This window comes from Rhinatrema bivittatum, chromosome 8, assembly GCF_901001135.1.
Source record: "Rhinatrema bivittatum chromosome 8, aRhiBiv1.1, whole genome shotgun sequence".
Taxonomy (NCBI): Eukaryota; Metazoa; Chordata; class Amphibia; order Gymnophiona; family Rhinatrematidae; genus Rhinatrema; species Rhinatrema bivittatum.
This window is the reverse complement of record NC_042622.1, coordinates 136282170-136294488: the sequence shown is the minus strand read 5'-3', so window position 1 is coordinate 136294488 and position 12319 is coordinate 136282170. Positions and strand designations below refer to the sequence as shown.

The following is a 12319-nucleotide window of genomic DNA, read 5'->3' as shown; positions in this document are numbered from 1 at the left end:
ACACCAGACACAATCTGTGCACCAGCAGCCATAAATGCTTGACCTCCTTCAAGAACTGTACCACATCCAGATGTGACATCAAAGGCCTCCCTTGTAGCTTACCTCTGAGACATCCCAATGCTGCCACTTGCACCGAAGGGAATTGTAAACTAAGTCTTTTGGACAAGCCCTGTTGTAAAAAGGCCAGAATATGAGGGATCTCCACGTACAACAAGTCTAAGCCTCCCTCTATACACCAAGACTCAGAGAGCCTCCACACCCAGCATAAGCCATAGTCGTGGATGGTCTCCTGGCCTGAAGCAAAGTGACCATGGCCGCCTCCGAGTAACCTTTTAACTTAAATGACACCCCTGCTTGGCTTCCAAGATCTAACGAGATCAGTTATATTCAGGGCAGTGTTGCCATAGGCCTCGAGACAAAAGCGATCCACCCGATCCGAGAAGATAGGCCCAGGGCCTGTCTACTGCAAGATGAATCAGATCTGAGAACCACGAACGATGCAGGCACTCCGGAGTCACAAGAACTACCCGACTCGGATGTTTCTTGATGCGTCTTGACACATGACCTGTTAACGGCCATGGAGGAAACATGTATTGCAGGATCCCTGTAGGCCATGGGAGAACAAGAGCATCTATGCCCTCAGCTCCAACCTCTCTTCTGCAACTGAAAACCCACAGCATCTTGGCAAGGCTCTGTGACACCATCAGATCCAGCTGAACCCCAGCGAACCTGAATCGGGTTGAAGGCCTCCACTGACAACTCCCATTCCTCCGGGTACAGCTGTTGTCTACTGAGATAGTCCACTTGCACAGTGTCCACTCTGGCCACATGTGAAGCTGCTATCCCTTCCAAATGCATCTCCACCCAGACAAAAGGCTCTTGAGCCTCCTGAGCTATGGCAAGACTCTTTGTGTCACCCTGCCGATTAATATACGCCACTATTATTGCATTGTCTGAGAAAAATATCACCATACATCCTCGGGCCTTAAGGAGGAAAACCATTAACACCCTGTGAATCACCCTCATTTCCAAATGATTGATTGATAAGATGTTTCCGTAGGCGAACACCGACCTAGAGCCATCCGTCCAAGGCAGACACCCCCCCCCCCCCCCCCCCCCCCCCCCCCCCCCCCCCCCCCCCCCCCCCCCCCCGCCGTAACCACTGAGGTTGGCATCCGTGGTCACCACTACCCAGTCCGGAGTCTCCAGATCCATCCCGTTCTCCAAATTGTGGCAAGACAGCCACCATGAGAGACTGAATCTGGATTCCCCCTGCAGTGGTAGAGAGGCCACAGTGGGCAAATGCCTATGGCACCAAATCTAGTGTAGATGCCATAAAAAGCCAGCACCTGTAAATAATCCATGGCCTTGGGAACTGGCAGCCTCAAGTAATGCTCTATCTGACCGTGAATCTTTGCAATTCTCTCCGAGGTGAGAAAGATTCCACCCAACCGGGTACCAAACTGCACCCCCAGATAGTCCAACAACAGGGTCTGCACCTGATGACTCTTGGCCAAATTTATTGCCCATCCGAGCAACTGTAACACCTCCATCACCCGGTGTACCTCCTGACAACATTCCCTTTGGAATTTACTCGACTGAGCCAGGTGTCCAGTTAAGGGTGGACCCGAATCCTTTCCCTCCTTAACGTCGCCGCCACCACCACCATCACCTGGGTGAATGTTAACGGTGTCATGGCCAACTGGAAGGGAAGGGCCTGAAACTGGAAATGCTGTCCCAGCACCATAAACCTCAAAAATTTCTGGTGCTCCGGCCGAATAGAGATATTCAGATAGGCTTCTGTTAGACCCAGAGCCACTAGAAATTCTCCCTTCCGAACAGCTACAATGATCATTCGCAGTGACTCCATCCGGAAACATGGCACCCACAGCACCAGGTTGATCTTCTGGAGATCCAAAATGTGTACCCTTTTCTGGAGCAGGAACTGGCACAATAGCGTCCAGATCTTGTAAGTGAAGTAGAGTATCCCATATTGCCTTCACTTGGATCGGGATATGCAATGGGATATCATGAAAGCATGCCATAATGGATGAAAAAATTCTCTTATCACCTCAAGAACCCACTGGTCTGACGTGATTCTGGTCCACTCCTTGGAAAAGTGGGACAATCTCCCTCCTACTTCCTCGACCAAAGAGTGGACCCGCCTAACTTCATTGCGAAGACTTACCTCCTCCAGTCCCCTGACCGGCACCAACCCTGGAAATCCAGCGGGAACCCTGAAAGGACTGCTGCCGACCCAACACCTGCTTTTGCCCTACACCCGAGGCCATCTTCCAGACTAAGAAACACTGAAAATCCCTAAACAAGGCACGCGGCTGAAAGGTCTTCTTCACAGACTTCTTGTCCTCCAGCAATCTATTCTCCTTGGATTCCCCCAGGGTTTTCAACAACTGCTCCAGGTCTTCCCCTTAAAAAGAAGATTACATAGCTGTGACTTAGATCACACATCTACCGACCAGTTACACAACCATAGCAGCCTTCTCGCCGCCTCCACAGAGACCCTATTTCTGGCCGAAGTTCAGACCAAGTCATATAGTGCATCTGCCACATAGACCACCCCAGCTTCCAGATGAGCTGCCTGCTTAGAATGTTCTGGCAAATCATCCTTCTCCTGTGCCTTCTGCACAAACATGCCTGCTGCATTAGGCTACCATAAATCGCCACCTGGAGGCTCAAGGCCTACACCTCGAACATCCTCTTCAACTGGATCTCCAGCCTGTGGTCCTGTTCATCCTTTAGGGTGGCTGACCCCACCACAGGAATAATGGTCTTCTTTTTGATTGCCGAAACCTCCACATCTACCTTTTGCAGCCTCAACCGCTCCAAGGTCTCCGACAAGCAGATACAATTTTGCCATTGCCCTGTTGACCTTCAGATTTACCAGCTTCCTGATCTTCTTGGGCAATGGAATGGACTTTGGCAGAACCTGCAGGCCATTCAGAACCAGATCCCCACCTGTCTGAATCCTCCTGAGTGACCTTGATACCCTGCTCATCTAAGACATGAGGAATGAGGGACTTCAACTCCTCCTTCCAAAATAACCAAACGACTCTCAGGTCATCCCCTTCAGTCAATGGAGACTCCTTTGGATCAGCCCCATCATTCTTCATCCCTGGATTGCTGCCCAGCACGCCTGTTTCTAGGACAACCCTGGGTTGTCTCCCGGTTCGTCCTCCAGCTCTCTACCATCTTCAAATGGATCCTCCAGATCTGAAAATCCTCGGCATTCGCATGGTCCACCTCACCCGAGGACCAAGCCAGTCCCAGGTGGCACAGCAAGGCTCCAGAGCCCCCCCTCCCTGGGCCCACCTTGACCCTTCTCAAGGGCAACTGTGGCCTCCCCATCAGGGGCTGCTTCTCTGCTGCTCACCTGGCCAAATAGGCCTTGTGTAGAGGCAGGTCAAACTCTGAAGAGAAATCCTCCCCAGCCATGGGAGCAGACGCCTCTGGTCCCCGTCCCCCCACCCTCCAAAACCTCCTCTGAAGGCCATTCTTTCTGGGAAAGAGTTGGGCGGTGTTCCTGGGCCTTGTGGGAGTGGCGGTCTTTCTGCTGCATGTCTCAGAAAACACCTCCGCACTCTCAGCTCACCCAAGAACAACCAACATAGGGCCCGACGAATAGGTACTTCTCCGGCTGCTTGCTGCTTCTCCTTAGATTCATTCATCCCCTGAGGTGCAATCGCTGCAAAGGACACTAGAATTTTGGCTGCAGTTGGCGCGAGCCACAGGCTCGCCAAAATTTGGCACGATGCGATGCAGGCACCATTAGGCCTTCCACATGGCCACCTCGCTGCTGATGCGCCAGAAAAATTAGCTTGCACCTGCACCGAACAGGCACCCCTGACAAGCCCCGGGACTCCTGGTGATGTCAGATAGCTCCAACAGCCTCTTCCTGATGCAATCACAGCCTTGCTGCACCAAGGCCTAGCCACGATCAAGCCCAGCCTTAGCTCCAGTCAAAGGACTTTGTAGTCAGTTTTAAATTTAAAAAAAAAAATGAATGAATACAAAAGTTCCAATACTTCCCTGCTTGTATGCGATCCAGGGAGAGGCCCTCCGTGGGGATGAGGGAACCAGGACCCCTGGCTAGCAGTCCCCCGGGAAGATGTGGGCAGAGCCAGCCAGGGATTACCAACCCCTCAGTCGCCTGGGTGGCCCACAAAGGTACCTAACACATCAGGGAGCATTTGAAGCTGATCCTTCGCTTCCCTTTCTTCTTTTCTTTTTTTTTTTTAAAGTAATCTCACTCAGAATGCAGGTTTGCACCTCCGTCATCTGCTGGAGACAGAGAAATATTAAGATACTGCAGGTGGCACTCTTGGTTATGTAGCAGTGCCTCAAAGTTTTTGTTCTCTGCCTCCATCTGATGGCAGGGATGCAAAAACCACTTGTCTGGACTGATGGGGTATGAACAGGAAACTGCATTTATTTCCTTTATAGGGCCTAGTAATTTCTTCCTGTTCCTTTGGGCTGCCAGCTGGAATCTGATGCCACAAACCTTTATTCAAAATGACCCAGGAATATTTTTCCTCTAGTTTAGATCACTTCTTGAACTCATCTAGCCCAATTATCACAGCAAATCCTTGGCTGGGTGGTGGGGCATAGGCAGCAAGGCATCTTCTGGAACTCTGCAATCATGGGTCCTAAATTTAGCCACTAGATGTTGCTGCTGCACAACTGGGGCTCCTTCCCCCAAAGGGTTGAGCACTACCTCTGCAGCATCCCCAACCCCAACAAGACCATGGAGTGAAAGACCTGACTCGGGAATCAAACTCAGATCCTCTGAATGGCAGTGTGCAGCACTGCTACTGAAACACAGGCTGGCTTTATATAGATTTATTATTCAGGACTTGGTGAGAGAGGTAACGGTGGTGGGGCCACTTGGCAATAGTGATCATAATATGATCAAATTTGATTTAATGACTGGAAAAGGAACAGTGTGCAAATCCAAGGCTCTCGTGCTAAACTTTCAAAAGGGAAACTTTGATAAAATGAGAAAAAATTGTTAGAAAAAAAACTGAAAGGAGCAGCTACAAAAGTAAAAAAATGTCCAAGAGGCGTGGTCATTGTTAAAAAATACCATTCTAGAAGCACAGTCCAGATGTATTCCACACATTAAGAAAGGTGGAAAGAAGGCAAAACGATTACCGGCATGGTTAAAAGGGGAGGTGAAAGAAGCTATTTTAGCCAAAAGATCTTCATTCAAAAATTGAAGAAGGATCCAACAGAAGAAAATAGGGATAAAGCATAAACATTGGCAAGTTAAATGTAAGACATTGATAAGACAGGCTAAGAGAGAATTTGAAAAGAAGTTGGCTGTAGAGGCAAAAACTCACAGTAAAAACTTTTTTAAATATATCCGAAGCAGAAAGCCTGTGAGGGAGTCAGTTGGACCGTTAGATGATCGAGGGGTTAAAGGGGCACTTAGAGAAGATAAGGCCATCGCGGAAAGATTAAATGATTTCTTTGCTTCGGTGTTTACTGAAGAGGATGTTGGGGAGGTACCCGTAATGGAGAGGATGTTGGGGAGGTACCCGTAATGGAGAAGGTTTTCATGGGTAATGATTCAGATGGACTGAATCAAATCACGGTGAACCTAGAAGATGTGGTAGGCCTGATTGACAAACTGAAGAGTAGTAAATCACCTGGACCGGATGGTATACACCCCAGAGTTCTGAAGGAACTAAAAAATGAAATTTCAGACCTATTAGTAAAAATTTGTAACTTATCATTAAAATCATCCATTGTACCTGAAGACTGGAGGATAGCAAATGTAACCCCAATATTTAAAAAGGGCTCCAGGGGCGATCCGGGAAACTACAGACCGGTTAGCCTGACTTCAGTGCCAGGAAAAATAGTGGAAAGTGTTATAAACATCAAAATCACAGAACATATAGAAAGACATGGTTTAATGGAACAAAGTCAGCATGGCTTTACCCAGGGCAAGTCTTGCCTCACAAATCTGCTTCACTTTTTTTGAAGGAGTTAATAAACATGTGGATAAAGGTGAACCGGTAGATATAGTATACTTGGATTTTCAGAAGGCGTTTGACAAAGTTCCTCATGAGAGGCTTCTAGGAAAAGTAAAAAGTCATGGGATAGGTGGCGATGTCCTTTCGTGGATTGCAAACTGGCTAAAAGACAGAAAACAGAGAGTAGGATTAAATGGGCAATTTTCTCAGTGGAAGGGAGTGGACAGTGGAGTACCTCAGGGTTCTGTGTTGGGACCCTTACTGTTCAATATATTTATAAATGATCTGGAAAGAAATACGACGAGTGAGATAATCAAATTTGCAGATGACACAAAATTGTGCAGAGTAGTTAAATCACAAGCAGATTGTGATAAATTGCAGGAAGACCTTGTGAGACTGGAAAATTGGGCATCCAAATGGCAGATGAAATTTAATGTGGATAAGTGCAAGGTGATGCATATAGGGAAAAATAACCCATGCTATAATTACACGATGTTGGGTTCCATATTAGGTGCTACAACCCAAGAAAGAGATCTAGGTGTCATAGTGGATAACACATTGAAATCGTCGGTTCAGTGTGCTGCGGCAGTCAAAAAAGCAAACAGAATGTTGGGAATTATTAGAAAAGGAATGATGAATAAAACAGAAAATGTCATAATGCCTCTGTATCGCTCCATGGTGAGACCGCACCTTGAATACTGTGTACAATTCTGGTCGCCGCATCTCAAAAAAGATATAATTGCGATGGAGAAGGTACAGAGAAGGGCTACCAAAATGATAAGGGGAATGGAACAACTCCCCTATGAGGAAAGACTAAAGAGGTTAGGACTTTTCAGCTTGGAGAAGAGACGACTGAGGGGGGATATGATAGAAGTGTTTAAAATCATGAGAGGTCTAGAACGGGTAGATGTGAATCGGTTATTTACTCTTTCGGATAGTAGAAGGACTAGGGGACACTCCATGAAGTTAGCATGGGGCACATTTAAAACTAATCGAGAAAGTTCTTTTTTACTCAACGCACAATTAAACTCTGGAATTTGTTGCCAGAGAATGTGGTTCGTGCAGTTAGTATAGCTGTGTTTAAAAAAGGATTGGATAAGTTCTTGGAGGAGAAGTCCATTACCTGCTATTAAGTTCACTTAGAGAATAGCCACTGCCATTAGCAATGGTTACATGGAATAGACTTAGTTTTTGGGTACTTGCCAGGTTCTTATGGCCTGGATTGGCCACTGTTGGAAACAGGATGCTGGGCTTGATGGACCCTTGGTCTGACCCAGTATGGCATTTTCTTATGTTCTTATGTTCTTATGATTTGATCACCTAAGCCAGCTTTTCTACTTGTGTCTTCTGCCATGGTGCAGCAGCAAAATTATGCAAATTGAAACAGGATATTTTGCTGAGCGCCATTAAAGCTCTATTACCACTGGTAGCACACCAATGGGCTAATGCCTTCAAATTTATACCAAAAAACAATGACAACTCTGTGCAAAAAGTAAAACAGCAGAAGGAAACTAAGGTCCATTTTTCACCATATTGGTCCTAGCAATGTCCTTTTAGCACTGCAATGTGTGTGAGGCGAGGGATAGTTGCCTTCCTTAGAATTCTTCCCCCTACCATTTCCTTTACTCCATGCTGCTTCTTTCTACAGATTGTCTTTGAAGCTACAAAGGGGGTCTGGCCTGGTGCTGGAACCATCGCTCTGGATGACATTGAATACACAGAGGGAGCAAACTGCAATTCAGACCAAGCTGGAGACCAAACTGAAAATCACACAAGTGAGATGTAGCACGGGGGCACTGCCTGACATTGTAATGTAGTATAGTGAGCAATAGTCCTCATAGTGGAAGAGATCCACTAGGAGATAAAGGATTGTGATTAGTAGTATCATGTATCTAAGGTGAATGTGCAAGTGGCAACTCATCTTCCTACAGATCTGCATATGGAGCAGAACAAAGAAACATAATCAATTATTATATTTGATTTCCAGTTTTCCTAATTTAGATGAACAAGGCTAACTTTTCCAAAACTGGTGAAGGTATGGAATTGAAATACTGAGATCCTGGAGCAAGCTGGAAGGGCTATGGTTTAAACAAACACTGCCTGCTGCCATTTTTATCACGCATGTAAAAAAAAAAAAAAAAGTTATCCATAGTTCTAAATCCATGAGCTTCTAAAAGGCAAAATTAAAAGGTTTATTATCTACAAACTGGAATAATATTTATTTAAATTAATTTACTGATCTGGAGAGCAAGATTACAAGAATCTGGGACCCATAGGTACAGAGAGGTAAAGTGCAAGGTCACACAGAGAGAAAGTGGCAGAGAAGAGTTTGAGTCAATGTGGCAGGACAGTAGAACTGTACTGAATCATGGACCAGCACTCTTTATTATACCAAATGAAATCCCTGTCAGCTAATCAGATTGATAGTTTGCAGATTTATACCTCTAAAAACAAAATATCATCCAATCAGAAGGCATTCAACTCATAAAAAAGTAGAGTAACATTTGAACTATTGATAGACTGAGAACACACTTGGCTTCTAGTCAAAGAGCCAACTGGCTTATCAATAATGGTATAAAAACTAAATACTGGATGTATGGAACAGCCACTCAGTTGGAGATACTGAAACATAGAAATGACGGCAGAAAAGAACCAAATGATCCACCCAGTCTGCCCAGCAAGCTTATACCAATATCCACTGCACTGTGCAGGTTACCCCCATGCTTATCAGTTTACCAGACCGTAAAAGTCAGGGCCCTCGAATGCTGTTTGAATCCAATTTCCCTTAACTGTTGCCGTGGAAGCAGAGAGCAATGTTGGAACTGCAGCAAAAGTATCAGACTTGGTGATTAAGGATAGTAAGCACCGCATCAGCTAGTTACCCCCATGTTTATTTGTTCCCCAAACCATAAAAGTCAGGGCCCTTATCACCTCCCATCCATAGTGGAAGGGAAGTGAAGATAAAGCTGGAGATCATGCTGACATTGTCTCTATTTCTACATTGCTGCAATATGCCTAAAAAGAAGCTATTGGATCTCATATTTTTGGGTTTTTTTAATCATTTGGCTTCCTATAAATGGAAGGGCAGGTAATCATAAGACTTTATCACACACGGAATGAACAACTTTGAAACCATTCTGTATGTGAATACCACTGTTGTGAGCATGGATAGCCCTAGGCATTGAGAGGGACCACAGGAAAGCATCTAATAGAATTTCAGTTTTACAAGCAAAACAAATACAATGTTTGATCCAGGTAGGTAACCTGATACATACAAGTAAAACCTTTTCTAGTATGGTGGGCATGGATTTCTTATCCCCAGTGCTTTTAAATGTTATGGTTGATTTTTTTTAAGTTTTGTATCAAGAACTTTACCTATTAGTTACTTCAGTTTTCTCACTCTCTTTGTAGAGGATAATACAGGCGTGGTGGTGATTAGCGTTCTCCTTGTGATTATACTGCTGCTTGCTGCCATGGTGGGGATCAGATGCTGTCTTAAGAAGCAGAAACAGCAGGAGTCAATTATTGAGAACCCAGAAGACGGAATACAAGGCTTTGATAACATCGTGTTCTCTGTGGTAGGGAACTCTTTCATACTTTATTGACATACATCCTAAAGAACCTCTGGCTTACAAAATCTATGGTTATACATTATTCAAAGTTCTACCAACCCAGGAAATCTATTATTGTGAGGAAAGAGCAAAGCCCTTGCCTCTTCTAATTAGAAACTTCTGCTCCACTGCACTTTCTGGGTGGGAGGGTGGAATGGATTGAGAGGAGGCAAAATGGGGGTGGGCTGGGAGTAGAGAATCTCATCTCTAGCTAATTCCAAAAAGCTTTGTAAATGTACCTATTTTTTTTATAATGACCAAAATAAAGCTTTTAAATGATTATATAACCCAGCCAGTGCAGCTTAACTTGCAACAGTAATCTTCCATAATGCTCAGGACTCATCAGGCTGAAAACATGAAAATTGTTCTTGTGTCAACACAGAGCAAGTATGACTTCAAGATGAAGGCCATTAGCTTTATTTTGTAATAAAATTTTTGTCACTTGACCTGTGACTGGCTCATGCCAATACCTACTATTGTGTTTTACATGGAATATTTGACAGATGTGATAAGTAGGTGGTAGAGACACCGTACAATTAGCTAGACAACAGGAAAGAGTTTATCTCATATTATGTCTATTGTGAGATAAAAGGCCTCAATTATTTGACAAGATCTTCTAGTGGTCAAGTGAAATCACAAACAGGCTGATGTAATACCATGCGCCAGTTGCAAAACATACAAATTCATGTTGATGAGGCTATTATCTATTCCCCCTGATGCCAAAAAAAGAAATGTGTGCCCGAAATGCCTGCCCCAAACAGGCATTAATTTTGGAGGACCCCAAAAACTGTACAGAAAAGCAGAAAATACTGCTTTTCTGTACGTCCTCTGAATTAATTTTGTGGCAATATTAAGTCGGAGGAACTAAAAAAATTAGAATGCTCGAAAAAAAAAAAAAAAAAGGGTGCCGGCGGTCAAGTTAGGAAAAAGGACACTCAATTAACAAGCATTTATTTTTCCTAACCTGTGGCTGTGCACAAGTTAGGAAAACGGATACTCTAAAATTAAGCATCCGTTTTCCTAACCAGCTGACAGCTACCTCTCCCGGGTGCCTGCTGATGAGGCGGTGCTAGAGGCGCGTAATTTTCCCTAGCACCTCTTTTTTACCGCGGCAACCCATTTGCATTTTGCATTGGGCGCCCCGGAGAGGTGGATCGGTGTACGTTGAGTGGGGAACTCAATCATGAGCATCCGTTTAACAATGCGCAAATATTGCAATCGTCCTGAAACTATTTTAATGGTGATAATCTATTCTAACTCATTTTTAGAGGTTGATGAAGGAAAACAACAGCAGAGCTCGAGGATACTACATAAGCAATCACACAAAGGCTTTCCTCCACATTTGCATCCCTGTAATAGGTTTTGGTTTAGGACCTAGGGTGGGAAATGATCAACACCAGTAACTTAATTATCTTACTATTTGAATAAGTTATTACTACTTATTTTCTGAGGCAAATGATATGTTCAGTGTCTTTTATAAGCAGCTACATTTCTGTTTAATTACAGGACCAAGCTAATAACCCGCCATTGCCTTCGACTTCTGCTGATGATGCTCACTACTGAGAAATGCAGCAAACATAATGGTTCTAATAGACATTAACAGTTATAAGTAAACGTTAAAGCTTTATCCTTTGAATTCTTCATTAATCTCATGTCACATGACTCCACCCATTTGTGAACTGCTTGAAATATCAAGAAGTGAAGTTTTCTTGATCTAGCATCTAAAAAGACAGCAGCATTGATGCCCACTTCTAAAACTAGAAATATCTTAATTGATACAATGTTAAGTATCCAAACCTGCTTATCAGAATTGGCTAGTGTCTACATGTTCTATCTGCCTTTGTGTTCTGACCTAAATTATGAACCACATTTTTCTCTGATATAGGTGCCCGATTGTAAACCATTATGATGGTAAATAATTTAATGATGGTATATAAAAACTCTTAAATAAATAAATGTGTAAAATAAAGTATTAACACACAAAACAAATATCTAAATATTACCGTATCACTTAATTTTGAAGGAGAAATGTTGTCTTACAATACCTGTTAATTTACTTTCCTTGAATCCTGCTTGAGCAGTCCAGACAAGTGGGTTTATAGCCCCCTGGCAGCAGATAGAGACAGAACACAACTTTTCCATCATCCATATCCTCACTGGTATTAGCATTAGTAACATCACAGCCACTCATTAGTATGTTATGACAAAGCAATGGAGGAGAAAATCTCCCTCGCCACCTGTTAGCATGATAGAAGGGAAAAGGAAGATACAAACAACTAATTCTCAAGACCTTCTTTCCTCTACAAAAAAACATGTAACTCTGAACTCCTCAGCAAACTTCTAGCCCCAGAATTACCATCCATCGATGTTTCTACACCTAACAGCGCTCTTCAATCATGGTCCAAAATAACAAAATCAGTAGCAAACACACTTTGCCCACTGACCACCAAAAAACACTCTTCAAAGGCATCCAAAAGACAACCCTGGTTTAATGATGAACTGAGAAATCTCAAACAACTACTTCGGCAGAAAGAAAGAAAATGGCGTAAAGCCCCTTCACCAGCCTCACTCTCAGACTACAAATGCACGCTCCACCAATACAAAAGCAGTACACAGAAAACAAAAAGAGACTACTATGCCCGTCAGGTTCATCACCTCATCTTTGACTCAAAAGCCCTATTCACCTTCGTTTCCAATCTCACTAAACCTATCACT

General features: G+C 44.0%; 1 protein-coding gene across 1 annotated transcript in view; it reads left to right on the top strand.

Moving 5' to 3' along the window:
• The window catches only part of MAMDC4 (MAM domain containing 4), a 133338-nt gene extending 121619 nt beyond the window's left edge, over window positions 1–11719 (top strand). The window contains exons 27-29 of the mRNA XM_029614094.1: window positions 7642–7768; window positions 9405–9571; window positions 11111–11719. Coding sequence (XP_029469954.1) covers window positions 7642–7768; window positions 9405–9571; window positions 11111–11167 — 351 coding nt within the window. The 3' untranslated portion in view covers window positions 11168–11719. The remainder of the gene's footprint in view (window positions 1–7641; window positions 7769–9404; window positions 9572–11110) is intronic.
• The last annotated feature ends 600 nt before the right edge of the window (window positions 11720–12319 follow it).